At 40.2% G+C, this 27,965-nt stretch overlaps 2 protein-coding genes across 4 annotated transcripts; one reads left to right on the forward strand and one right to left on the reverse strand.

Annotated features, from left to right (window-relative positions):
• Positions 1-316: 316 nt before the first annotated feature.
• On the forward strand, positions 317-26,107 carry pi4kab (phosphatidylinositol 4-kinase, catalytic, alpha b). Of its 3 annotated transcripts, none has more exons than XM_028577374.1 (55): positions 317-545; positions 1,515-1,631; positions 2,217-2,310; positions 2,529-2,617; positions 2,702-2,774; positions 2,961-3,223; positions 3,394-3,460; positions 3,795-3,940; positions 4,048-4,113; positions 4,233-4,329; positions 4,457-4,648; positions 4,772-4,872; positions 5,068-5,197; positions 5,645-5,774; positions 5,886-5,981; positions 6,086-6,269; positions 6,878-6,981; positions 7,152-7,320; positions 7,408-7,458; positions 11,224-11,332; positions 11,913-12,049; positions 12,130-12,263; positions 12,375-12,457; positions 12,552-12,622; positions 12,764-12,888; positions 12,982-13,063; positions 13,276-13,359; positions 13,690-13,779; positions 14,246-14,365; positions 15,254-15,268; positions 15,414-15,506; positions 15,603-15,759; positions 15,869-15,996; positions 16,499-16,657; positions 16,953-17,104; positions 17,229-17,336; positions 17,416-17,543; positions 17,661-17,819; positions 17,963-18,042; positions 18,190-18,389; positions 18,853-18,943; positions 20,267-20,434; positions 20,866-20,919; positions 21,036-21,156; positions 21,254-21,383; positions 22,798-22,941; positions 23,054-23,124; positions 23,217-23,323; positions 23,454-23,558; positions 23,723-23,848; positions 23,978-24,098; positions 24,842-25,001; positions 25,092-25,181; positions 25,292-25,375; positions 25,484-26,107. In XM_028577374.1, exons 1-55 carry the CDS (start codon positions 375-377, stop codon positions 25,533-25,535), a joined length of 6,378 nt encoding a protein of 2,125 aa, XP_028433175.1. In that variant the 5' UTR covers positions 317-374; the 3' UTR covers positions 25,536-26,107. The 3 variants fall into 3 exon arrangements, with proteins under 3 accessions (XP_028433175.1, XP_028433177.1, XP_028433176.1); XM_028577376.1 differs by having other exon boundaries at positions 17,703-17,819; XM_028577375.1 differs by lacking the exon at positions 15,254-15,268.
• Positions 7,992-10,641, reverse strand: serpind1 (serpin peptidase inhibitor, clade D (heparin cofactor), member 1). Its single transcript, XM_028577377.1, has 6 exons — positions 10,379-10,641; positions 9,312-9,955; positions 9,024-9,172; positions 8,765-8,889; positions 8,431-8,575; positions 7,992-8,286 (listed from the first exon to the last, which is right to left on the reverse strand). The coding sequence occupies exons 1-6, from the start codon at positions 10,639-10,641 to the stop codon at positions 8,095-8,097; spliced, it is 1,518 nt and encodes a 505-aa protein (XP_028433178.1). The 3' UTR covers positions 7,992-8,094.
• Positions 26,108-27,965: the final 1,858 nt, after the last annotated feature.

Here is a 27,965-nt window from a genome sequence, read left to right on the forward strand (position 1 = left end):
CTGTTATATTTTAAAGAATATTTTTTTCAAGTTGTTAATTATATTTAATTTACTTGTTCGTATGTAATTTTATTGATATGTATTTTTTTTACACACTGAATCTTTTATTGTAGGATGATAAGAATGTCCATGACCTGCTGAACTTCTGTCTGTTTACAATGTTTAATTAAAAGAAGAAGAAAAAGAACTTATAAAATAAAATCATGAAACTAGGCAGAAGTGTGTATTGTTTACCTGTCACTCTCATTTTAATGTTGTTTGTATGGTCAAATGCAATGCCCCTTATGTACCTGCTGCAAGCCTCTCGTTAAGATTGTCCGCGCAGAGTTGCCGTACTGCGGTTCTGCCACAGCCAGTTGTCGCTGCTCCTGTCTATGTGCTCGTCTGTTTCCTCCCCTCTCCTCGCTCAATTTCGCTCGTTTGATGTAGCGTTAGTAGTGGTAAACATGTCTGTAATGGGAGGCGGTACGAGAGGGTTTTACTTCAACACAGTCCTGTCGCTGGCCCGCTCTTTAGCTGCCCACAGTCCCGCACCGGTCGAAAAGGTGAGAAAGGAGAAAACCGAGTGAGCTTAAAACACATTTGTATTAATAAGCCAACGTTAGGGTCGTTGAACAACCGAATTGTTAAGGATGTAGCTCCGCTTCCGCACAGGCGGTGGCTTATTTTGATCACTGACGTGTTTGTCAAGCTAACATTTGGTGCGTGCGTCTGTATATCATTGTAGCTGGAAGAAGAGAGCAATGCAGAATAAAGTGGCGTCGCTGCTTGTATGTTGCCTAATACTGCATCAGACATGCAGAGCATCAGGCTTGATCAGCACTGCAGTCAAACAGGTTGATAGAGAAATGCTCACACAGTGCGATCCGTTTAGCATGATAGAGCACATGTATAGGTATATACTTGTTGCACGGATGGTCAGGTCAAAATCAAAACGGGTTTTTTGGCTAATACAGAGTATAGTGAGAAGAGAAAAGAGCTGTTGGTTAAAGTAATATTTAAATGTGGTGCTATCAAACAAAACATATAGGCAATCATCAATACACCGAGTTTAGCTGTTTTATGGAGCATATGGGTTATCTAATGTCCAGTTTTTGGTTGTGTGGGAATTATCAGTTTTAAGGCATAGTGAGGTGACTGTCTTGAATATCATAAATACCTGTATCATGATAATATAGTTACAGTGGGCAGCAACATAGTAGATTATGGTTTCCTTCTTGATAGCAACAGTAAACTGTATTGATCCACAGAAGGTAGTAAGGGGTAAAAAATAATACAGAGTTAGAAAGATATATAAAGTATGTGTAACCCAAGATTAGTGTGCATAAATGTAATGTATGTACAAAACTAATAGGGCAGTTTCCTAATATTCCTGGTATAGCTCTAGAAAGATCAAAATGCAATACTGGAACATGCAATCACTCTCAAACAGGTCTTTCAATGCATATATGTCTGATGTCTATTATAAATTTATTTCAAGATCATAAATTCATGATCTCTTTGTGGTCTTTCAGGTCCAGAAGCTACAATGTATGTGTCCAGTGGAAGTCCGCGGTGTGTTCACTCTAGATGTGCGTCGCAGAGATGCTGTTATTGCGTTGGCTGTGTTTTTGGTGGAATCTGGCTTACAGGTGGGTGGTTGTCCGTAAGAAAATCGAGCCGTTGAGCCTTTTTAACACAGTGGGTGCATTTCATCAACACTTTAAACATTAGATATTTAAATTGTCCCGGCAGTTAATGGATAATATGATCCAAACATTGCTCAGTTTACAGAGTTTATTACAAAGGGATGGAGTAGCATGACTTATTAAGAACGTATTAGTTTTATTATATCAGTACTATTAGTCTTCTTTTGCTACCAGCCTCTCAGCAGGACGTATACAGTATATCACATATATCACCATGATAAGCTTACTCCCATAATCTGATTAAACTGGCGATTAGACATTCAGCTGGCCATGTAAGCCTCTAACCTCATCACACTGACACACAGGGTGGAAAGCTTACCTGCCATATGGTTATGTAGAGATGGTAGCTTCACTTTTCAAGTAATGATTGATATATTTTCTTTGACCCAGATTTGATTGACTGTCAGAATAAATAATTAAAACTTCATATTTTTGATTTATCAGTGCTTGTTAGGCAAACAAACGTACTGCTCTGTGCCAACAAGTGCAGTTGTTTGTGTAATGTAATGATTTTCTTTACTCTGGCAGCACAAAGACATACTTGTTTCCTACTTGCTGAGCCTATTGAGAGGGCTACCGCGGGTCCAATGGATCGAAGAAAGCTCAGGAAAGAAAGGAAAGGGTGAGAACAATCCTCTTATAGCGGGGCCCTTTGTTTTACAATGGCCTCTATTTACTTGCTGTAACTGTGCACTTAGTAACATTCTTACTCATTTTCAATACTATCTCAAGACATATTGAGATAGTGTTAATATCCGTCCATAAAATGCCACTTCTTGCTGCACACGTATGTGACATTCAACTGTAGGTATTTTTGTCTTGTCATTTTCTGCTCCTCAGAATATCTCCCAGTCGCAGAAAACTTCAGCTACTGTCTAGTGACTCTTTTAGCAGATGTGGCTCAGAGGGACCCAGACTCCCGACAAGAGGTCAGTTTAGAAAGTGGTCATAATATGTAATTTCTAGGTTAGGCTGCATTGCAGTGAAGTGCTAAGTTATTGTCTCCCCTCCAGATCTTGAACGCTATAATGGAGGTCATGCAGTCATTGCAGGACATGTGCCAAACACCTGATAATCAAGACAAAGGTACACACACACACACACACACACACACACACACACACACACACACACACACACACACACACACACACACACACACACACACACACACACACACACACACACACACACACACACAAAGGCAACAAGGTGCATAACATCAGTACTTCAAAACACAAAAAAGCTTCACAGATGCTCTCTTGCCTCCAGTCTACTTGTGCAGGTATACTGTCCCCAGCCTGCTCGGCATGACTCGAGCATTTGGCCGCTACAGCTACACAGACGAAGCCCTGTTGTCCAAGCTGTTCCCCAAAGATTCGCCCCCAGCCCGCTGCGTCACAGAGGAAACAGAGGGAGTGCGGCGCAGATCCTTCAATGAATTTCGTTCTATCATGCCATCCTCGCTGCTTACAGTGTGCCAGAGTGAAACTCTGCGCAGATCCACCGGGACCAACCTGGATGCCTCTGTGCAGGTGTGTATATGTTGTGATGAAGCTGATTGGATTCAGATGTTTTGTGTGTACAAGACAATTAGAGGTGACTGCAGAGTCATAATATTCTCACATACTTTAGAGAGTCATTTTCGATGACTTTATGTTTAGTTAGTTGGTAAATAAATGTTCTGTAATGTGGTGTCTCATAGGTCTGTACAGATCCAGGAGGCCACTCTCCCTGCTCTCCTACAGCCCCTGGCACGCATTACTTTGAAGGTAAAACTCAAGAAACTCAAGCAGATTTGATTAGATTTGTGTTTGCCAATGTAAACCAGGATTCTGTCAACTCATCCTAGTTCATCATTGTGAGTCATCAGCATTATGTAACAATGTAACAACTAGTTACTTGCATATTACTTATCTGCACTTTTATGTATCCTAAATGAATGATATGTATTATGGTACACTGCAGACATATTTCACATGCTCTAATAATACAGTCATGCATACAGTAAAAGTTTTTTAATTTAGGTGAATCTTTTGTTGCTTGATACCACATACTATGGATCCAGGGTGTTTTTTTATGTCCTTTTGTCTCTTTCATTTTTAGGTGCCTACCTCCCAGACAGCAGCACAGTAGATCCTGACTACTATTTCTCTACAGTCAGCTCGAGTTTCTCAGTGTCTCCTCTCTTCATGGGGACTGAAAACGAGGTGGAGGTGCCCGTTGATCTGCTCCGACAGCTCCTGGGCATGGTACAGTAGCCCACTTCCTGTTTTCCAAGATACCGCATCTGTTGTCTCCCATCCCATTCACGTATATTGCATCTTTACCAGTGGTTGTGCATATCTGCAATTTACAGGTGAAGAAGTTTGTTTCCGACTCGTTTTTGAAAGCTCTGGACGCCACTATGATGGAGGTTACAGAGGTAACTATGTAACCACTGTCTGTACAAAAAAAATTATAAATGGTAAATTCAAAGTTAAATTTATGCCATTATCAGTTAAATAATCTTCTCTGTCATTGTCTCTTCTGTTTGTTGTTAAGTCTAATCCTGGAATCAACTTCTATTACAAAACCTTCAGTGACACTCTCTATGTGTGTGTGTTCAAAATGCTGCGGGACACACTATACTACATGAAAGGTAAAGCATCATAGATAGCTTATTTATTATGCATTAAATCCCCACAGTCCTGTGATTATTGTTGTATATTGTGGTCTATCAAGTAGAATATTTTGTCAAATGTTCCTACTTTCTCCATGTTTCTCAGCCTTGCAGCCAGCATTTGTACGGCAAGTGCATGACTTTGTACTAGAACAGTTTAGCAACAGTCAATCAGAGCTGCAGCGGGTACTTTATGACACAGGAGGGTTGCCGGTGGAACAGAGCCCCCTCAAGCTTCGTTGCCAAGCCAACGCTGCCTGCGTGGACCTCATGGTGTGGGCTGTCAAAGATGAGCAAGGTAGTAATTTGTAGAAGAGCGTGAGCAGAGCATTATTTTCCGTAGTCATATACTGGATGTGTTTTATTTTTTATGGTTGAATTACATTTCTTTCCTGATGTCTTTTTTTTTTTTCTTTTTCAGGAGCTGAGAATTTGTGCACCAAACTGTCAGAGAAGCTGCAGTCGAAAACCTCCAGTAAAGTCATCATTGCTCATATGCCCCTGCTCATCTGTTGCCTACAGGTATTATACTGCAAGGTAGCCAGAGCACTAAGATATTTGCTCAAATGAGAAAAATGTTGCAGAAAATGACTTAACTAAAAATAAGTGAGCATCCTGGTGACCCTGGTTTTGAAGTTGACCCAAAACTGTGTTGCAGGTCATACCTTTCTATTATTTATTTGGCAGTTTCTCTTATTGTCTCCCCCTCTGTTTCAGGGCCTTGGTCGTCTGTGTGAGAGGTTTCCAGTAGTTGCTCACTCTGCCACTACCTCTCTTAGAGATTTCCTGGTGGTTCCTTCCCCTGTTCTTATTAAACTCTATAAGTATCATAGCCAGTGCAACACAGGTAAATTCATTCATTTATTCATTTATTATTTAAGGAACATTCTTATCCTAAATACAGCACAAATGATCAGAGCCAAAAGTAAATGGGACAAAAGTGCTGTAGCTGATGATACAGTGACAGATATACACTATGTTACGTTCAGCGCTAATCCACTATTGATCTGAACAGTGTTCATTGATTAGCTGCAGCAAATACAGCACAGACAATTGAAAAATCAATTCAGGTTACTGGTTCTTCACAGTGTACTGTTTTTTTCATAGATTAGCTGCCAATTTGTTAGATTCTAAAAGATAACATGCTCTTTAGATTTGAGACTACAATTAGCCTTTTTTTTCTTTTCTGTGCAGGGTACAATGTTTTAAATTGTAATAGATTTAAAACCGCTTGTTTTTAATGCTCTTTCTGTTGATGTTTTTGTCTTTGTGCTGTTGTCAATCTTTATTTAAGGCACAGGAGAAATTAGGATAAATGTGACCAATGAGCACTCTCAGTCCACCTTCAACCTCCTGTCCAACCGGAAAGACCAGCCGTCCATGTACGAGCAGCTCAGAGACATTTCCATTGATAACATATGCAGGTCAGACACAAACACCTGGCACAGCCACAGACTTGAAGATAAGATTTGAACGTTTTTTTTTTTTTTTTTTACTTTCATTGTTCATCTTTGTGTGTATTTCCTATCTCTCAGATGTCTGAAAGCTGGTCTGACCATGGACAATGTGATCGTGGAGGCCTTTCTGGCTAGTCTGTCCAACCGTTTATACATTTCACAGGAGAATGACAAGTAAGCAACATTTCCGGTTGAAGAAAAGCAACACTGTGCCTTGTATTCATTTCCAAGTCCTTGATGAACAGCTACTCTAAAAATAAAATGTGTCTTTCTGCCAGGGATGCCCATCTGATCCCAGATCACACCATTCGAGCACTGGGCCACATTGCAGTGGCTCTGAGAGACACTCCTAAAGTCATGGAGCACATCCTACAAATCCTTCAACAAAAGTTCTGCCAGCCTCCATCACAGCTGGATGTCCTCATCATCGACCAGCTTGGCTGCATGGTCATTACAGGAAATGTGAGTTCAAAGATACAATGATAACACATTTTTAGGGCATCTTGCCTCCATTATTTTGATACATTTATGGTTGAGAAGGGCCATTACATTAGCACCAGGGGATCATTCAAATGTGTAAACCATTGGTGAGGGAATGCAGATTTATTTCATAGTAACTATGTTATATTAGACTGAACTTTTTATTACTTTTGCTTAAATAGAAGTAATGTAACCCTTTTTTTCTTAACCCAGAGGGGCTGACACACTGTAATTACTGGAAACCTGCTGGCTGCTGTTTACTTGCTCAGTACAATGTGCATTAAGAATAGGTTCCAGTATTCTAGTTGACAACCCCTTGGAGTGTAGCGGGGGGGTTTAACAGCCAGTGTACCCAGAGTGCGATAGACTACAATTAACAAAGGACTGGAAAAGAATCTGAAATTATACAGCAGATACAGATCAAAATGCTGTCCTCTGTAATAATGGGATTTTTGATTTTGTGAAAAGTGTAAATGTTATAAGTAGTAACAGAAGATTAGCTAGCAAACCAAAGCATTTTTAATTTTAGCTCGAGTTTAACCTACTGGTGCATCCACAGTCTTACTCCTGTCTGCTTCTCTGTCTTGTAGCAATACATGTACCAGGAGGGGTGGAACCTGTTCCAGCAGATCAGTGTGAAGGCCAGCTCAGTGGTCTACTCAGCTACCAAAGACTACAGAGATCATGGCTACAGGTCAGCATCTGCTCTTACCCTGATCACAAAATTACTAGCTGCACCAGGGGACTGTTTTCATGTAGAAGAAGAAAATGTAGTTGGGAGAACATTAATATTTGTTGACCTTATTTACATTGACGTCTCTTTGGAACTGTGTTTAAATGTTCCCTCTGTCTTTCCTCCACTAGGCACTGCTCTCTGGCAGTGATAAATGCTCTGGCCAACATTGCAGCCAACCTGCAGGGGGAGCAACTCGTGGATGAGCTGATGGTGAACCTTTTAGAGCTGTTTGTCCAACTGGGCCTGGAAGGAAAGAGAGCCAGTGAGAGGGCCTCAGACAAGGGGCCAGCACTGAAGGTATGTGCTTAAATGCATTAACATCTGAACACAACAGGAAATTGTTGTAATGTTAGTAAATTGGTAATTGCTCTTTATCTCTCGTAGGCATCAAGTAGTGCTGGAAATCTTGGAGTCCTCATTCCGGTGATTGCTGTGGTGAGTATGTGATGTCTGTACAAACTGCTGCCCTTTTTTGGGAACAGTCGACAAATATTTACCCTGTTAGCTGCAGCCCTATATCTGTCACCAGTTCACTGCTGAATTTTGTTGCACAACCTTGATTTTCTTTAAAATATATTAGATGTATTTAATAATGAGATAAGTAAATAAAGTATATATTGATAATTTAATTTCATTAAAGCTCTCTCTTTATAATTAGTGGTAGTTTTATATATTATTTTATTATTCCCTTTCTTGTGTTATTCATGTATTCTCATAGTCTTTCTGGTGTTATTACAGTACAACATAAGTGATTAATGACAGGTATATAATGCATTTTTGAGCACATTTCCTCACTGGGCTCATTGCACGAGATAAAACATTACCAGAGATAATCATTGAGTCACTCCGACAGACTCACATTATGAAAATTATGAAGTTTAAATGTGAGGTAAGAGACTGCATACACATACATTACACTCACACTCATTACTTGATGGTACATATACATATTGTACTAATAGCAGTAATTTATTATTAAAAACAATAACCCAGCTATTAAAGCCAGTAATATCTTAGTTGGATATTCTAACCAAACATGGAATTTGAAAGGGTATATTTTAGCTGTTTAGTTTAGTTCTGTGAAGGATTGACCACCCGGCCCATGAACACAAGGCAGTCTGTGCGGTGCTCATAGATCAGGAAGAGGAAGGGATGGTCCACGGTGAAGCGGATCTGAGAGGTGAGAGGCATGAAGCCGACCTGGGTCAGAGCAGCAGCCTCAGTGCCCTCTTCATTCACTGTGATGGTCCCCTGGTGCTTCAGCTGGGGAAGTAGATTAGAAGGCTTCCATTATTTTGAAATAGTTTGTTATTGATTGCAGTTAATAAGGTGTCCAGGTGACTGAATGACCAACCCACTTTTATTTTGTTTTGATGTTTGCCTCATGACTGATTTAGTCTTACTCACCCAGTTCATGGAAACCCTTTCAGAGGTCATTCCAGAGAAATCTCCACTCTCCTGGAACAAGTCAGTGAGGCCCATCTCTTTCAAATTTGCAATCAAGTCATAGTTCTGCTCCAGTTTAAACCGAGGTAACACCACCTCTCGAGTCCTGAAAGGAGCCATAGAAAAGTTTTCTCATGGTATAGCTTTTAAATCGCCACTAGGTCTAAACATTTTCAGCATGTTCACTCAAGCCTTTAATTATTAAGGTGCTCCCAAATGTTTATTGCATATTATTATTATTTACAGTGTGCTTTCTCAGCTATTCATTATTTTTGTTTGGGAGAAGGCTGCTGACCTGTTTGTCATGTTTTTGAGCCACTTGTTGACAACAGTGGGAGAGATCTCCTGCTCCAGGGTCCTCATGCCTGTGATCTTCCTAGGCAAGGCAATAAGCATGCTGATTTTTCCTGTGTAAGGGAGCTGAAAATAAGAAACTTTACATCATTATTATGTATCCCAGTTGACTTGTTTGTAGACCAGTATGTATGTTTGTCAGGAAATTGCCACCCTTCAGATGCCAAGTTAAAATGTTAAATTGTTGTGAGGCCACCGACCTGTAGGATGTCACACTCTAGTTCGTGGTCGGCAGCAGCCAGATAGTTCCCCTTGTTGGTCATCATTGGCACACGTACATTTGTCTTTTCGTTAACTCGAAAGTTGCGATAATGAGTCAATTCTTTGGGGAATTTTTGTTCCCATGTACCTGTTTATACAAACAAATAAGAGTCATATTTTTACTTCAGTAGACAGCTGTGCTGTAATTTTACTTTACTCACAGTTCTGCAACATACGCATCATTTGAAAGTAGGTGGAGGACAGAGTGTGTCCCGATTTTCACTCACCTTTGAAGTACAGGTAGTTGAGCAGCATCAGCACCATATTTGGGTCCACACTCTTGAGCGGTTCCTTAATCAGCCCCTTGGTCTGCTTTAGGATGCGACGGTTGGCCTTGTCCAGAAAGGCAGGGTCCCTGAAGTCCACTGACTGCGGCTCTGCAAAGTAATAAGCCTTTGTCTCTGCACGGAAAGTGTCTTTCACTGCGACATCCTTTTTCACGTAGACATCGTTTACAGAGCGTAGTGTGTAACCAAAGTTCCTCCTGAAGAGCCTGTGCGTCAGCTTCCTGAAGAGCTTATGCACTGTTGTATTGTCATAGTGATGGCTAGCATTAACAAACTCTGCGAATCCCAGAGCTTTATAGATCTGATCATGGGTTCCAGGTCCTGCCCCTAGAGCCATCATCCCCATAGCGACAGAGATTCCAGCAGGTGCTAGCAGGATGTTGTCACTCTGGTTGACGTCGTTACGAAGACTTCGATAGAGGTTGAAACCGAAATGGGCATTAACAATGTTGAGGCGTTGGAGGCGAGACCGACTATGGAACAGCCGTAGGAGTCTGGCACGGCGGATCTTTGGGTCAGAGGGTTCGGCAAAGATGTCAATGTCCGGGGCTGGTGTGGCGATCTCATCTATCTCATCCCCTTCACTGAAACATATCGTAAACTCAGCATCCAGCCATTCAGAAGTAGAATTACTCTAAATTTGTTTAGGTATTTTGTTCCAAAAGACTAAAAGCACTAGTAGCTGCTCTATAAGTAACTGTTTATTTTTGGATGCGTAAACATTTTTATTACGGACATGTTTATGTAAACTTTCATACATATAATTCTTCTTCTAAGAATCTAAGTATAAAACTTGAAAACTAAGTTGGCACCAAGTAAATGAGTTGTCTCGGCATACTATATACAATGTTTCTCTTTTAAATTATTTCATCATCATATATACATCTCAACGTCTTTTCTTAACATTTTGTTTTTGATATAATGCACCAGAAGTATCCATCCATCCATGGATCCATGGATGGATGGATGGATGGATGGCACCAGAAGTAACAACAGTTAATACTCACGTGTAGTCGTCGCTGCCCAAAGCCAGGATTTTGTCAAAATCAATATAATCTTCATCCTCAAAGCCATCCAGAACTAGGTCATTAGTAACAGTGTTTTCTTTGTGGAACTCCAAGGGGATGGCCTCTATATCCACTGCCCCCTCTGGTTCAAAGCCTCTGGGTTCCAGTTCAGGGTCAGTGAAGTGAGAGCTGAGGTCTTTTATCCCAGCCAGGGATGGACTGACCAGCAGACAGGCCACAGACATGACGGTGATGACCCACATGCTGAAGGCTGAGGCAGAGAGAATAGACATTTAGTATGGCCTAATAATCATCTGATCAACATTTAGAAGATTTCGATAAAATTATGTTTTAATAACTCTGTTGGAATAAAATCATGTCTTTACTTGCTAAAAATACAAAAGATTTAACATAAAAACTCTTCTTAATAGCAGTCTCACTCAATGACTTACCTTTACTGTGCTGGCGGGAAGTGCTGTGTTGCTCCTGTTTGTAGGACTAAGAGCAAAGAATTGAATACAAAACTGAACTTTGATGTGGGCTCCTCCTGAACAAATAGACCAGATCAAACAGACCAAAAAGTGCTGTGACTGACTAAAATCTTTAACTCTTCACAATTCAGCTAATCTGTTAAGATGATTTAATACTGATTACATACTGAAGGACTTGTAGTCTGGTTAGATATATTTTGCAGTTGTTTATTCATTTGATTTGTGTATCTTTATTTATTCAGTGTGCAGCATATCAAAAAAGATTTAAGCTATTTGTATGAATTCTTGAGTAATGCAACATTAATTGCTCTGCATTTTTTACCATTTTCCTGTGTTCATTTTTCTAACTCACAGTTGACCAGGCGGCTTCCGCCAATAAAAGAGGCCAAGCCCCGTCTCCAGAAGCTGTTCAGGGACTTCTGGTTGTACTCTGTGGTCATGGGTTTTGCTGTGGAAGGATCAGGTGAGCAACTGATTTCAGAATGCTACATGTTTAGTCAAAAGTTCTGCACTTCTGCACCATATCACTCAAAATGAGTAGGAGAGGTCTGATTTTGGTTAAGTGGTCAATAGCTTCTTCAAATCACAAAATTGTTTCCCTGTTCAGAGATGAAGTTCTTTAACTCAGCTATGAACTGTGTGGAGTTTCAACACATCAAGGTTCCCATTGCCTTCATTTGTTGGTTATAGATCTTATTTTCTTATACGTGTTTGCCCAGGCTATCGCAAGAAGAGTTACAAGAAGCTGATAATGATATGATAATGTAGTGAATGTAACTTGAAGATATTTATTTCACACCAGATGGGGAAATAGAAATATGTTAGGGTTGTGATAAAAGGGTTAATTAAATAAGATAAAGACAGATGTTTGGCTTTTTCTATCATCAGTATCAACCCAAATATAACCAAAACCATACTGAAGAATGTGTTTTCACAACTCTAAATACCTTAATCAAATGTGAGATATTAGCATACAACATCAGTGTCATTGAGGTCCAGGGGCTTCCTTTATTTTTTTGGATGAATATATTTTGTCTTTTCAGGGCTTTGGCCAGAGGAGTGGTATGAAGGTGTGTGTGAGATTGCTACCACGTCTCCTCTTCTCACCTTTCCCAGTGGAGAACCTCTTCGCTCCGAACTGCAATATAACTCTGCCCTGAAAAATGATACAGTCACGCCGGTACGCCCCCCTCCCCCCGGTACCTTTTGAGAACAGAAACACCAGGGCTTATCTTTTAATTGTCCATTTCTGTCCACCAGGCTGAGTTGAGCGATTTGCGAACAACCATCAGCAATCTCCTCGACCCACCTCCCGAAGGATCTGCCCTCATTAACAAGCTTGACTTTGCCATGTCCACGTACCTGCTCTCAGTCTACAGACTGGAATACATGCGGTCCGCTCCTTTTACACTTCTGTATCCAATTCACATTGTTCATTTTTTGTTCATTGTGAGGTCAGATTATGAAACTTTGTATTATCTCTCTTTTCTCTTGCACTCTTTCAGGATGCTACGATCCAATGATCCTGACAGGTTCCAGGTCATGTTTCGGTACTTTGAAGACAAAGCTATCCAGAAAGACAAATCTGGTGAGGGCTTTACACTCGTTCTTCTCTGGTCTTTCTTATCCTCATGCTGTGTAATTCATTTTCTCAAATTCCCTTTTTCTGTCTTTCTTCGCAGGCATGATGCAGTGTATTATTTGTGTTAGCGATAAGGTGTTTGATGTCTTTCTCCAGATGATGGCTGAGAAGGTAGGTAGTATGGTTTCTCTTCAAATTTGGGGTGATAGTAAACAATTTCGAAAGGCTTGGACGTCTTGTTGACTGTATATTTTTTTTTTTTTTTATCAGTATCATTGAATAACAATGAAATCATATTTCTCATTTTTTTAGCCCAAGACCAAAGAGCACGAGGAGGAATTAGAGCGACATGCCCAATTCTTATTGATCAACTTTAACCACACCCACAAGAGGATTCGCAGAGTGGCGGACAAATACCTTTCTGGATTGGCTGAGACGTGAGTGTCCGAGATCCTTGTTTGCCTACATTTTTTTTTCATCATGTTATATACAGTATGAATCCTATTTCTCATGTGTTTTACCTTTACTAGATTCCCCCATCTGCTTTGGAGTGGTCGTGTGTTGAAGACCATGTTGGACATCTTGCAGACACTCTCTCTATCACTAAGTGCTGTAAGTGGAGGGTTGGTGTGAACAACACAGAACCAATGTGGAATATTCTCCTCTAGTGCAGCTTTTTGTCAACATTTTTAGTCAAAGAATAAAAGTGTTCTGTGGTAGAACAAAAGCAGTTTGAATTATTTTTGCTTAAAGAGCATGGGAAGTGTTTAGATAGGTGCACCTATAAGCTTCAGTTGCAACAAATTTATTTTCTGTTTATTTAGGACATCCACAAGGATCAGCCGTACTATGACATCCCAGACACCCCGTACAGGATCACTGTTCCTGACACATATGAGGCCAGAGAGGTGAGTTTGGACTGTTATTACACTTATGACCACTAGATGACAGCACAGTATTGGTTTTAAAGGCAGTTGTGGCCTCTTTCTTGCTCAGTCTTTGTTCTTTTTTGATTGTTTAATCTGTTCATCAGCCAAATTATCCTTTGTGATGGATTTTAATGTGATGTTTTGATGACATGACATAAGCTTCTTAAATTCATGTACCAATAGAAATCTCTAAGGAAGAGTCTGCCTCATCTCAACATGTGTAGGGATACATTTTATTGAAATTGATTGTCTAACAACCCTTTTGTATTTCTTAAATGGTCACATTCTGGTTTAATTATCTCCTTGTAGAGCATAGTGAAGGACTTTGCTGCTCGCTGTGGTGAGATTCTGAAAGAGGCAATGAAATGGGCCCCTTCAGTCACAAAGTCCCACTTACAGGTGAGTTCCTTTACTTTTATGTTTCCTCAGAGTGGAGAGCTCTTCTTTGGCATCAGAAAAATCAATAGAGCTGGGGAGTTTAAGAGAGGGTCAGCACACACTCAATTAGAGGGGTTGTATTAATGCTAGCTACTGATTCCTTTTGATTATGCAAAACTAACAAAAGTGACTGTAATGGAAGTAAGTCTAAGAAAAGTCATTGATGGTCTTGAAAGTTAATACTAAAAGTCTGAACTTCACAGCTGACTTTGCATGTCTGTATAGTTTAAGCAACACTGTTATGGCTACAATAACTATAATAATAGAAATTATTACAAATTTTTACGTTTTTTTAAGGGAAGTCATTGCATATTTTGACTATAGAGGATATTTGTCATTGTTGTTCTATTACTGCTTCTCTTTTTTTCCCCTTTTCTCTCTTTTTGTCCATTCCTAATATCTTACCTGTATTTTGTGTGTTGTTCAGGAGTACTTGAACAAGCATCAGAACTGGGTGTCAGGACTGTCCCAGCACACTGGCCTGGCCATGGCCACAGAGAGCATACTGCACTTTGCAGGCTACAACAGACAGAGTACTACACTCGGCGTGAGTCTCACACACACATGCAGGGAACACGGGCCCTTTCCCCAGATTAAGGGCGGTCTTGAATTTAGAAAACATTACACAGCCCAATTAATGGTGAGGTTGGTCAGGTAAATTTGACTTACCTGTCACATTTTATATTTAAAGACTGCAGAACAAATGTCGGTATGGGACGTAAAAAAATACTGAAAACATTGTTTAGACACACATTATTGAACATTACAACAACAAAAGCACAGTATCTGTTTTTACAGTCCTACCAAAGATTTTTGTAAGGGCAGTTACAATTTTTTTTAGAGCATTGAGGATGGCTCAGGACGTAAGAAATGCCTTGTCACTTCCTGAGGCATCAAGAAGGACTTTTGTAACATCATTGGAACATACTGCTTTGGCCTTACAGGCTTGTTGATTGGATGCTTATTAACATTTGTCCAACATAATTGGCTTTTTCGGTTAACAAATGTGCCATTAAGTTGCTTTGTCAAAGCCTTTGCAGTTTTGGTAACACTGACCAGAAGTGTCTTGTATCCTTTTTGCACATATATGTCTTTTATTATATTCTGTGGTTCTGGAAACACTGGGAGTCTAGTCTAGCATTGTATGTCCGTGTGTGCATGCTTACTAGTCTGTGTGACATCTTTTTGCTTGCTATGCAGTGCGTTTATGTTCATGTGCTTGCATTTTGCTATATGTGTCTTTTCATTTGCTTCATTTGTTGTATTTTGTCTTTGTTAAACTGCACCGAACTACCTACCTGGTTGCTTGGCTGGTTTGCGGATTTGCTGGTTACCTGGTTACTTACCTGCAATGGACGGGTGGGTCGTTTGGCTGGTTGCCCATTTGGCTAACTGGTTATGATGGTGCTGTCCTCCACCATGTGGCCAACCTTAGGCTGCTTTCCCTCAGGTTGGTCAGATCTCTAAATACAGAGAGTCAGGGCTCAGGCATGATAGCTTCAGTATAGCCAGACGTGTTACAGTACAGCTACAAATCTACTTTCCTAGCTTGTGACTGTTTCCCTAATTGGACCCTGAACTGTGTTTTTCATTAGACCACCCAGCTGACAGAGAGACCTGCATGCGTGAAAAAAGACTACTCCAACTTCATGGCATCCCTCAACCTGCGCAACCGCTACACAGGAGAGGTGAAGTCTCAATATTATAAATATTAAGAATATGTGACTTTCCGATGCTTTCTGCATACAGCATGATTCATACCTGTCTGTCCATGTGCTGTGTAGGTGGCTGGTATGATCCAGTTCTCACAGGCAACTCACAGCCAGTCAGACCTCACCAAGCTGATGATCTATCAGATGACCAGTGCTCTGGACAGAAAAGACCCAGAGGCCTTCACCCAGGCCATGTTCAAGATGGCCGCTTTGCTTATAACTACCAAAAGTGAGCAGCTCTGCGTCATTTAGTTTTGTATTGAATATCTTTCAGCAATAGTGCTGGTTGTTTGTTGTTATAATTCAATTATGGACATTTTCTATATTTTGTCTTTCAGACTGCAATCCTCATCTCCTGCACCATCTGTGTTGGTCTCCTCTGAAGATGTTTACAGAACATGGCATGGAAACTGCTATCGCCTGCTGGGAATGGCTCCTGGCTGCACACAACGGGGTGGAAGTGCCAGTGAGTATATTTATCACTTACTTAAAATCAATTAATCACTTAAAATCATAGGAATAATTTGTTACATGAATGTGTATCTTGATTAGGGCTGCACAATTAATCGCAATATGGACTAGTGCAATATCCAAATCGCAGAGGGGCGCAATATTTGTTAAAGGCAAAATATGTGTCAAACCATTCTGAATGAAGTATTGTGGTGCTGCAGAGACGTCCCGGACTACAAATCCTATCCTACAGATTACATAAAACATCTTTGTTTGGTATAGATCCACGCAAAAATCACACTATAATAATTTTAATTTTTTAAGATTTAATATTAGTCAATGAAAATGAGAAGAATGATACAAACATGATTATTCCCTCCAATATCGTAAATCATATTGCAATCGCAATATCAGTCAAAATAATCGCAATTAGATATTTTCCTTATATCCTGCAGCCCTAATCTTGATTTGAGATATGTTGTAGAATAGAGTAATTCTTATCCTCCCCATCTGCCTAGTTTATGCGGGAGATGGCAGGAGCTTGGCAGATGACAGTAGAGCTGAAGATGGGCTTGTTTTCGGAGGCTAAGGTAGAGGCCGGCCCTCTGGCTGTATCAGAGGAGAGTCAACCTGCACCCTGTGAACCTGATGTCATCCCTCACTTCCTCTGGATAGAGGTCAGTGACAGGCAGACATAAACTACTGCTTTGTATTTCATTTCTTTGTCGTCTCTATTGCCAACTTACTGTTACCGTTAAAGTCGTTGCACACTTCAGTATCGAGAGATAACAAAACTAAATGTCTGTAATACACACAGCATGCTCATGTTCGCTAATCCACCGGTGTGATGCTACAGTAAAGGCTCTGTAATGTTGATGCATTTTTCACAAAATGTAATTAAGCTTATTATTTTAAGGGTAAAAGGGTTTGAAACTGTCACATCTTTATTCATTCTTTCTTTTCTCCCTCCAGTTTCTGGTGCAGAGGTTTGAGATAGCCAAGTACAGCAGTGCTGACCAGGTGGAGATTTTCACCTCCATTTTGCAGAGATCTCTTTCTCTGAGTGTCGGAGGGCCCAAAAGCAGCCTGAACCGACATGTTGCTGCCATTGGACCAAGATTTAGGTACCGTGTATCATTATCACAACAGCAAATTGGTTTAATCTTAAATGCTGTAATAATCAGCTGCCAGAAATCCTAAATCCTAAACTTGATAAGACTATTGTGTAATCACTATGCTTTATTTCAGACTGCTGACTCTGGGTCTGACTCTTCTGCATTCTGATGTTGTGACAAATGCCACCATCAGAAATGTTCTGCGAGAGAAGATCTATTCATCTGCTTTTGACTACTTCAGGTAGGAAGAAATATCGTTCAAATCTGTTTTGTAGGTTGTTTTGTCCACTAACCTCTTTGACATCTCTGTCTTTGTGTAGTGCCACTCCCAAATTCCCCACTCAGGCTGATAAGAGGCTGAGAGAAGACATCAGTATAATGATCAAGTTCTATGCCAGCCTGCAGTCTGACAAAAAGTATCTGGCTGCCAACCAGCTGGTTCCCCCAGGTACAACACAGTACAACAGTGGTCTTATTTTATCAGTAATATTAACAAAATTAGAAACTAACACATAGCCAGAGAATTCACACCTTATACGTGGATTTGATTTTTTCCTTTGTGTAGATCCCCAAGACATGTCTGTGAACAGCCTGTCTGTTGTGGCAGGGGCAGATAGCAGGAACAGTCTTGATGCCGCTATGGGCCAGAGGCAGCAGGTTACTCAGGGATGGATCAACACCTACCCTCTGTCCTCCGGGATGTCCACCATATCCAAGAAATCGGGTAAAACACACCATATGCTGCAAAGATGGTCACAGTGAAACTTAACCTAAATCTGCTTCTTATTTATTGATGAAATAGGTCAATAATGTAATATTTCCGCTGTCACAATGTATTGCTGATGTATTGCTCCTGTCCTGTTTCAGGACTGTCTAAAAAAAGCAACAGAGGCACACAGCTGCACAAGTACTACATGAAACGCCGGACTCTTTTATTGGCTTTACTGGTACTGCACTATATTTTCTCATCCACTATCTATATTCACAAATATGTGGTAATCGAGAGAATTACATCAAACTTTCTACATGTAGTTCTATATTTGACTTCCTATTGGCAAATTATTATGAATCCCATCCCCTCTGTCTCTCTTTAGGCCAGCGAGATTGAGCGGCTGACAATATGGTACAACCCGTTATCCACTCAGGAGCTTGCTATTGCTACTGAACAGTCAGTGGAAACCAGCATTGCTAACTGGAGGTCCAAATACATCAGTCTGACCGAGAAACAGTGGAAGGACAACATCAACCTGGCCTGGAGCATAGCACCTTACCTTGCCTTGCAGCTGCCTGCCAGGTACACAGAGAAACAAAATGCAATACATCCCCAAGTTTCAATCAATGTCAAACCGAGAGTGTAATAGATTTTGTCTCACAAAAACCCTTTAACAATAACATCCAAAGTGAACTGTTTTTTAAGTTGAAATCCCATAACCATCTGCACTTTATTGCCCTCTACTGCAGCAAGACGTTTTTGAATGATTAACTACAACACAAAGGTGGCAGACAATTCAATATGAAATCATCTTACACCACTAATGCGTGCAAACAGCTAGAATTTCTAGCTGAATGAAAATATCCTCAACAGATAATGCAAATATTACCCTTTAATTTATTGTGCAAAATATATCGACCAACATATAGCTGTTACACACACTATGGCTTAGTTACAGGACTGTAACTTAAATTATCCTTTTGTTGAAAAACAACAAGAACAGATAAAGTCATTTATTGGGCACCTATTCAATTTTGTTTTTCAGATTTAAAAACACAGAGGCGATTGTCTCAGAGGTGACTCGCCTAGTGCGAATGGATCCGGCTGCTGTGTGTGATGTTCCAGAAGCGGTCAAGGTGAGGTCCCCCGCCGGCCACTACAGACAGGATGGCAGTTGTGTCTGCCATCTTTTTAGTTTCATTCATGGTGCTTTTATTCTGAAGTATTTGGAGCAGATAATCATAAAATCTTGGGGACAACGACAAGCTTAGACAAAGTGGGTTTAAGTTCTGTAACTGTCAATGAGTTTCAAGGTTTAAGTAGCTGAACAAGATTGAAAAAAGAAAAGAAAGTGAAACACTATGTATAGGAACTAGCACAATGAACCCTACATATTGTGTGGCCAAACTCTGCTTGTGCATATGTGATACAGTAAGCTTTATGTAAATAGACAGCATAGCTTCTCTTATTTTGATTATGTAAGCTAAAGATCTGTTCTGATTAAAACCCTTTCTGGACCTCATTTTGCATTGGAATACACACTATATTGATCCATTGCAATCATCTATAGCCATAGGTATAGATTCAGTCATCCAATTTTGGCAGCCATTGACTTTAAGGATTTGAAATATTCTGTCTTAACTTTTTAAGTTTTGCCACCACTGCATTTCTGTTAAGTCACAACAAAACTTAAATGGAAAAAAACTTGTTTTTGTTATTCAGTGTTTTGCTTTCAAGTGGCCATGATCATGCCCCTTAAGACATGTTGGTGTTGTTTAAGTCTCTTTCCCTAGCTTCCTCTAGTCCTCTTCATTTATGTCTCCCTGACTGAATACTTAATGAGCCTCCTACCTGTCTGAAGAAGAAGCAAGGGAGGCAGAGCACGGCCTTCCCCAAAGGCCACCATAATTTATGGGCTGATCCTCCTTGACATCTCATAGTTGTTTATTCCAGTCACTTATAAAACACCAATAAACACTGTTTCCTCTGGAGGATAGTTAGGCCACCGTCAGGCTGGGGGGGTCGTAACCCAGCGTCAGATTGATGTCAGATTGATGCGGAAATATGGATCCTGTGATGCATGCTGCGCATAATAGTAGAACCTATGAAAGTATTGATTTACTGTAAATGTTGGCTTGAACCTGAATAATTGTTTTAATTTATTTTTTTATGTAACTTCATTTTCATTTTTGTATCTGACATGTATCTGACGGACATAGAAATAGCACAAAACTGCGTAACAGAACTTTTGTCTATGGCAATTGTAGTTATTCGATGGAAAAGTAAACTATAATGTTACTGTAAAGAACATAATATGGCAAGGAGAATAAATAACACTAATGATACTGGTACGACTCGATGACACACATCAAGCAAGAGGAGCGGGAAAAAATGATTGAACTTGAAACATTTTTGATATATTTCTCAATTTACTTTCTCTCTTTTGTGTTTTTCTTCAGTTCCTTGTGACGTGGCACACAATTGATGCTGACTCTCCAGAGCTAAGTCATGTCCTGTGCTGGGCCCCAGCAGATCCCCCAACTGGACTGTCTTACTTCTCCTCTATGTACCCTCCTCACCCCCTCACAGCCCAGTACGGGGTCAAAGTACTCCGCTCCTTTCCTCCTGTACGTTCATAAATACATAACACACACACAATCACATGTTGTCATTTCCTCAAGTAGCATACAGTATTAAACACCATCAGAACTGATTTTGCTAAAAGTGTGAGAAAGAGTTGATGGTAGTAGTATGTTCAGGGGTCTATAATTCACGCTAATATGCCCAATGGCAGGTGGTGGGAAGTTACTAAGTACATTTACTCAAGTACTCTACTTAAGTACTATTTTGAGGTACTTTTTTTAGCTTCTTTATACTTCTACTCAACTACATTTTAGAGAAAAATATTGTTATTGTTGCACTGATACAATTTGATAAAACTGTGACTGATAAGCCAAAGGAATGCGGCCATTATTTTAGGGGACTCTGTGTTTCATATGTATGCACTGACACATTTATGTCATTTTTTTTTTTTTTTTTTTCTTGTTTCTGTTTCTAGGATGCCATTTTGTTTTACATTCCTCAAATTGTCCAAGCGCTTCGTTATGACAAGGTAAATATCAGCTTTTTTGAGTCCGCAAATGCATTTAATTTAAAGCCCACAAATCTTCAGATTAGGACATTTTCAGAACTCTCCCTGTCTTGCTTTCCTTTTACAACCCGGTGTAGATGGGTTATGTGAGAGAGTACATCCTGTGGGCCGCTCAGAAGTCTCAGCTGCTGGCTCACCAGTTCATCTGGAACATGAAGACCAACATATACCTGGACGAGGAAGGAAACCAGAAAGACCGTGAGATGTTCACCCTCACTATCTCTTTACTGACTCAACACCTCTACACCACAACAAGTGAACATACAAGAACCTACAACCTTCTCTCTCCCTGCAGCTGACATAGGTGAGCTGCTGGAGCAGATGGTGGAGGAGATCACCGGCTCTCTGTCTGGCCCGGCCAAAGACTTCTACCAGAGAGAGTTTGACTTCTTCAACAAGATCACCAATGTGTCAGCCATTATCAAGTATGAACTTTTTCTTATTTAATAATTAATAATTTATACACTATTTTTTATTTTTTTTTATCCCCAATGGGGAAATTACAATTTACACTCTGTTATACTACAAACAGGCCTGAAATATATATATATACACACACATGCTCAGGTCCTATACATGAACTAAATGGAGAGATGTCAGAGTGAGGGCGACTGCTAAACGGGTGCCCTGAGCGGTTGGGGGGGAATCATTCTTTTGCTCAAGAGCACCATGGCAGTGCCCAGGTGGTGAACTGGCTACTCTAGGGACCATACTGTGCATGTTTAATGCCATTAGTTACAGTAGCATATTCTTTGCATTACTGCTGGAATTTCTTCCAAATTTAACTTAACATTTTGGATTGATTTCCCACAGATATCCATTGGTTTTGCTTCAGTATAAGTATCAGTTTTTCAGACACCTGAAATTTGGTTGAGGTTCCATCACAGTGAACATTTACTCAAATGTATTTTTTCGACAGTTTTAGTAGTGCAGGTGAGAATCTGGACTGTTTGGGGGCACTGAGACTGCTTTTAAAACCATTTTACAAATTAAGGGCTGTGTCTACTGCCCTAAAGGAAATGCTACTTTTGTTATTGGGCTGCAACAAGGCCTGCAATCCATTTACTATAAAACATAACCATGAGTTATTTGTCTTCTCCTCTCTGCTTCGCTTAATTTTATATCCCATTGTCCTATTGTCATCATCATCATCTCATTTAAATCACTTTTTCATCACGTGTTTTGGCTCTATCATTATATGCTATATTCCTCAATTAAATGCCATATCAAGTAATGATGCAGTATAATACACTCATAATCTGACTGAGACATTGAAAGAAACTAGCAACGTTTAGGAAGGCCTCAAAGTAATACTACAGTTTAACTTTACTGTTAAACGAAACCCTCTAGGAGATCTTCAAGGTGTTAATGAAGTGATAACAAGTCTTCCCCTGAGCCAAGATGTTTTGTTCATTTCCCTTCCTCGTTCCAACTGTGGTCTACTCTCTAAATCCCTTTTGTTGTTCATTTATTTAGCTATTGGTTGCTGTACTGTCTCTCTGATTATGCACCGGTCTGGAAGTTTTGTGACAGGCCCCATTATTGCTGGCTCTAACAGAGGGTGTTTTGTCAGCCCCCTTGTGACAGACAAAATCCCCCTCGGCCCTCATTACAGCACTAATTGCAACTATCTGGAGAAAAAACTTGGACTGTCCCCTGGCTTCCACTCTCTATCACTCTCTTCCCCAGTGATTCCCCTCTGTGAATAACAGCAGAGCCCGACTGTCACTTACGGTCCGAAGTCATTCAGTGAGATACCCATGCATGCTGTTCTCAGTAAAGTGAGTCATAGAAGTGTGGAAACTGTGTGTTCAAGTTGTTTTTGTTTGTCTTCATCAGACCTTTTCCCAAAGGGGAGGAGAGAAAGAGGGCCTGCCTGGAAGCCATGTCACAGATCAAAGTCCAACCTGGATGTTATCTTCCTAGTAACCCAGAGGCCATAGTTTTGGATATAGACTACAAGTCTGGGACCCCCATGCAGAGGTGGGCCTCAAAACCATCTTCTATAGTGTTCATAACCAGTATTACCAGAAATCACAAAGAAATATCTTCACTGAACTTACAAAAGCACTTTTTTTTGTCCCCCTCTATTCAGTGCTGCCAAAGCTCCCTACCTGGCCAAATTTAAAGTTAGGAGGTGTGGAGTCAGTGAGCTGGAAAAAGAAGGTACTGCTAATGTTAAATGAACTTACCGTAGATATTTCATTTCTCAAGTGTTGTGCACAGACAAACAGCTTGTCATGACATCTTCCCCTCAGGTCTGAAGTGTTGCTCAGATTCTGGAGATGAGGTGAAGAGTGAAGAGGAGGCCAAGAGAATCTGCTGGCAGGCGGCCATCTTTAAAGTGGGAGACGACTGCAGACAGGTCTCAGTTTCACACTCCTCTCCCTTCACTTACTGCACTGCTATCTTCCCTCTATTTTGTGATGTCTTCCTTTTGAAGTGACTTGATTTTGTTTGCTTGACTTTCCTTTCCTTACCTTTTGCATTCACAGGACATGCTGGCTCTTCAGATCATCAGCCTGTTTAAGAACATCTTCCAGCTGGTCGGCCTGGATCTCTATGTGTTTCCTTACAGGGTGGTGGCCACAGCCCCTGGAGTAAGTTCATATCAAACTTTTCCTATGTTACTCTATATTACTTCCTGACAGGAGCAACTGAATGTCCAAAACAAATTTTTTATTTAAAAAAAATTTCCTAACTCTCCCCTGAAATCTATGTACTGCACTTCTCATTCTTCCTATTTTCTGATGTTCCACCACAGTGTGGAGTGATCGAGTGCATCCCAGACTGCAAGTCTCGTGACCAGCTGGGCCGACAGACTGACTTCGGCATGTACGACTATTTCAGGAACCAGTATGGAGATGAATCGACATTAGCGTTCCAGAAGGTAAATACAGGCTCTTCCAGTCATCAGTCTGTCATTTACACCTGTACAACTCTACCTTATGTCTCAGTGCTCACATATTGTATTTACTAACAGTTTAACTGATATTCTTTCCAACACTTCTCTTTTCAGGCACGGTACAACTTCATCCGCAGCATGGCAGCTTACAGCTTGCTGCTCTTCCTGCTACAGATAAAAGACAGACACAACGGCAACATCATGCTGGATAGCCAGGGCCACCTTATCCACATCGGTGCGTATTGTGTCATGGATTACCAATCTTAAAAAGGTTTTAAACTGACTTTTAGACCTAACTATATTATATAGTGTCAAACTCACTTTTGCTAAAGGGCCACACTGGAAAAAGAGAATCACTCCAAGGGCCAGACATGGAGAGTTTATTGACATGCTTTTATTTAATCAAAAAAGTCAAATATCTTTGACTTTCTTATTGCATGTGTCATATAGTCTTCTCACTTACAGTTTGGTCGACATAAAGTCCTAAAGAAGTCAGGAAAAAGTTCCTCAGCCATCATAGAAAAAAAAAAAGCACCAAAAACGTTGAAATAAAAAAGACAAAAACTAGGTGGGCCAAAATGTTTTGTGAACGTAAATTGATATGCAGGCCGGATCCTAATCTGCGAGGGGCCGGATTTGGCCCGCGGGCCTTGAGTTTCACGCGTGTTATATACTGATAGAAACAAATAGCTGCATGGAAGGGAGAAAGATGCATTAAAAATGGTTGGTAGCCCAGGTTGTCTTAAGATTATCAAAGTGCATCCAAACTTTTGACTATTTTTTGAAAATGTCAGTCCATTGTTGAGACAATAATGGAATTATAACCCTCTGTAACCTAAGCTTTTATTTTGCATCATTCTGTCTGCAGTCTTTAGCAAATGTTTTGAGTGATTGTATTTGTATTGATAGTGCCCTACATTGTCTTCATGTTACATGATCCATGAGCATTTCATTAAAAAAAAGTTTGTGTATTTCTAGACTTCGGGTTCATTTTTGAAAGCTCTCCTGGTGGGAACCTCGGCTGGGAGCCAGATATCAAGCTGACCGATGAGATGGTGATGATCATGGGTGGGAAGATGGAGGCGACGCCCTTCAAATGGTTCATGGAGATGTGTGTGAGGGGATACTTGGCTGTCAGGTGAGTATGCAGAAGTGCTAAAGCAAGTGTTCATTGTGCTGTAAAGATGGCTGACATGTAACATTAAGACAAGTTCCTCTGGTAAATCAGGCCCTACATGGATGGAGTGGTCTCCTTGGTTACACTCATGCTGGACACTGGCCTTCCCTGCTTCAGAGGACAGACCATCAAATTGCTCAAGTGAGTCAGGCGTGTTGATGTGTCTGCATGTGTGTGTCAATGTGAATGAGAAAAAGCAGTTTGAATGTAATTTGCTGTTGTTTGCTCATACTCTCTTTCCCCACATCCAGGCAGCGGTTCAACCCTGGTTTGAGTGAGAAAGATGCAGCTTCCTTCATCATCAAAGTCATCCAGAACTGCTTCCTCAGCAACAGGTCGGTACAAAACCGAAACGGTTCACTTCTTCTATTCCTGTTAATATTGGTTTCCAGAAAGCAATATTGAAGAAATTTGTCCAACTGTTTGTTTTTTTTGTCTCACAGGAGTAGAACCTACGACATGATCCAGTATTACCAAAACCAGATCCCATACTAAACGTCTGTGCCTAAGCATGTGCATGTATTGGCTGGTACATAGTGTGCGTGTGTGCGTTTGCGCATGTGCCTTTTGTTAATGTTCAACATTGAAGATTGTGGCTCATTGTTTCTGCTGATTGTTGGATGTTGTCTTTTGTGTTTGCATTAGCTTCTTGTTTCCTCTTAAACCATATTTTCTTTGTATCAGTTGTCTATTCCCTTATTTATTATGTTATGTTAAAATCAATGTTGTTATTAATTATTATATTATTGCACTGGCTTCTGTGCACTTAGAGAAAAAAACTCTTGGTAATCTGCACATTCAGTAAATACTTAACCAGAGTTTGTGCCAATTTTAAAATGTTTGTGAATGTGGATTCTTAGAGCTGTTGATTTTAGATCGGGTTTTAAATGTACTTGGATACTTGAAGTAGCTGAAGTAGACCGGTTTCAGTTCTGACCGATGTGGCCTATTCTGTCATTTCGTACTTGACTGTACTACTGTGCTTCTCTTTTTAATGGACCAGTCTGAGTTCTTTGAGCTGTAGCATGGTACTTGTCTTGTATTTAACAGTGACGACTGACTGTATATACATGAGTTACACCGTCTGTATTTTTGGGTTTCCGTATTTGCAGTTACCAAGGGGAGAAACGATGAACACCAGTTCAGAGAAACACTGGGGCTTTTGTATATTTAGCATTGCCAAAGGGGGAGGGACGATGATGCACATAAATCTAACTTTTCTATTGTTTGTGGATGAAGGTAAGACACATCTTGAATGTTGGGCAGTTGCATGAAGTTTCATGGTTAACCACTATGTAGCCTGTGTCCAATGTGGCTTCTGGTGAAAGTAACTTTAGTAATCCAAAGTGCTGTGCCCCTTGTCCATATGGATAGCTTAAGCCTTTATGTAATGTTACTGATTGTAAAGATTTTGCCTCTTTGTATATTTATATCCATGGCCCATTTTCTGTCTCCTTTTCTATCTTCATGCCTTTTGAATGAGAACGCATAAGATAAGAAATCAAATAAAGATCTATTAACTTAAAGAAACTGTCTTGCTGATGGTGTTTCATTAATTATGAAAAAGACAGAGTTGGGTGACGATGTGGAGTAGCGTGGGATCATGACCGTTACCTTGATAGATTGCTGAGTTTGAACATTGGTGGAAACATGGGATATTGTAAGTACACAACTCAACAAAATATGTAACATAAGTCTAGTCGTTTGTAGACATTTTAATTTGGAAATGTTACATATTTAAACTACAGGGTTGTTTTGTTTTTTGTTTTTTTTGCCATACATTGGCAATGGCCAGTTAGAGACAAATCAAGTTGGTTTCGTTTGTGGACCAGGATAAAAACAATGCATTTAATTAACATTTAATAACTGAGACCTTTTTTTCTTGTAGAACTGCTTTTAAACTTGGTTGGCACATTGATTTTTCTATATTTTATTTGCTGTAACAGGTGCCTGGATCATAAAGTATGACATTTTGAAGTTGAAGGCATCATCATCATCAGTTAAAAGATCTGTGGTGGTGAGTTTTTAAATATCAATTAATTGGGCTTTCATTTTACAGAACATAACAGAAGGACAGAAAAAATACGAGAAAGGGGAAGTAAACCAAATTAGAAAAAAAAGATCTATCAATTATTGATTGCTAAAAAAGTGTCTTTCCTTGAAACAAAGGTAGGAGCGGAGCATAATCATTACTAAAAAAGAAGTGAGGGGTTTTCCTGGGACCTATATTTAGGGATGCCTCAAGATCGCTCTGATCCGAGACGCTTAATTCACAGCCCAAATGATTCCCTCTTCTGTTATGTTGCACATACCTCTTTAATGTTAGATAATGTGTCAGCAACAACTTCAGACAATGTGTGATCATGTTTCCCTTCAGAAACTACAGGCTGTGTTTTAAATTTACACCCACCAGAGGGCAGCGCATAATGACATATTTAATGTGTTTCCAAGTTCCTACAGGTGCCACTTCTGATCGATGGTTCTCGGTCATAACTGGTGGGAAACCAAATCAGCTACCACAGTATTCAGTATTGTTTTGAGGATGTCTCTCAATGTTGATAAGACAATACTTAAGTAATACCAAAAAAACGTGTCAAACAGAGCTCAGGCATTACAGCTGTCAAACTGTTTACTTCTCAGATAAGGAGAGTCGCCTTAAGTGGGCCTTGGAGCATTTACAGATGCAATGAACAACTACTTTTGAAGAAGATCTTTCCCTTTGACAGCAGCACGGATTTCTTTGGAGGCAAACGTGTGCTTACCCGTTTCTGCTGCTGTGAAACACAAACTTGTCTTGTGTGAAATACTATACTAGTATATTCTTGCAAAACAGGTTATATTAAACACATTGATGCTGAAAAAAGACTGGAATAAAACAGCCCAACCTAAAAAAAGGTAATAACAAATTAGAAGGTTTCACCTCCA

The sequence above is a fragment of the Perca flavescens genome, chromosome 5 (assembly GCF_004354835.1).
Source record: "Perca flavescens isolate YP-PL-M2 chromosome 5, PFLA_1.0, whole genome shotgun sequence".
Taxonomy (NCBI): Eukaryota; Metazoa; Chordata; class Actinopteri; order Perciformes; family Percidae; genus Perca; species Perca flavescens.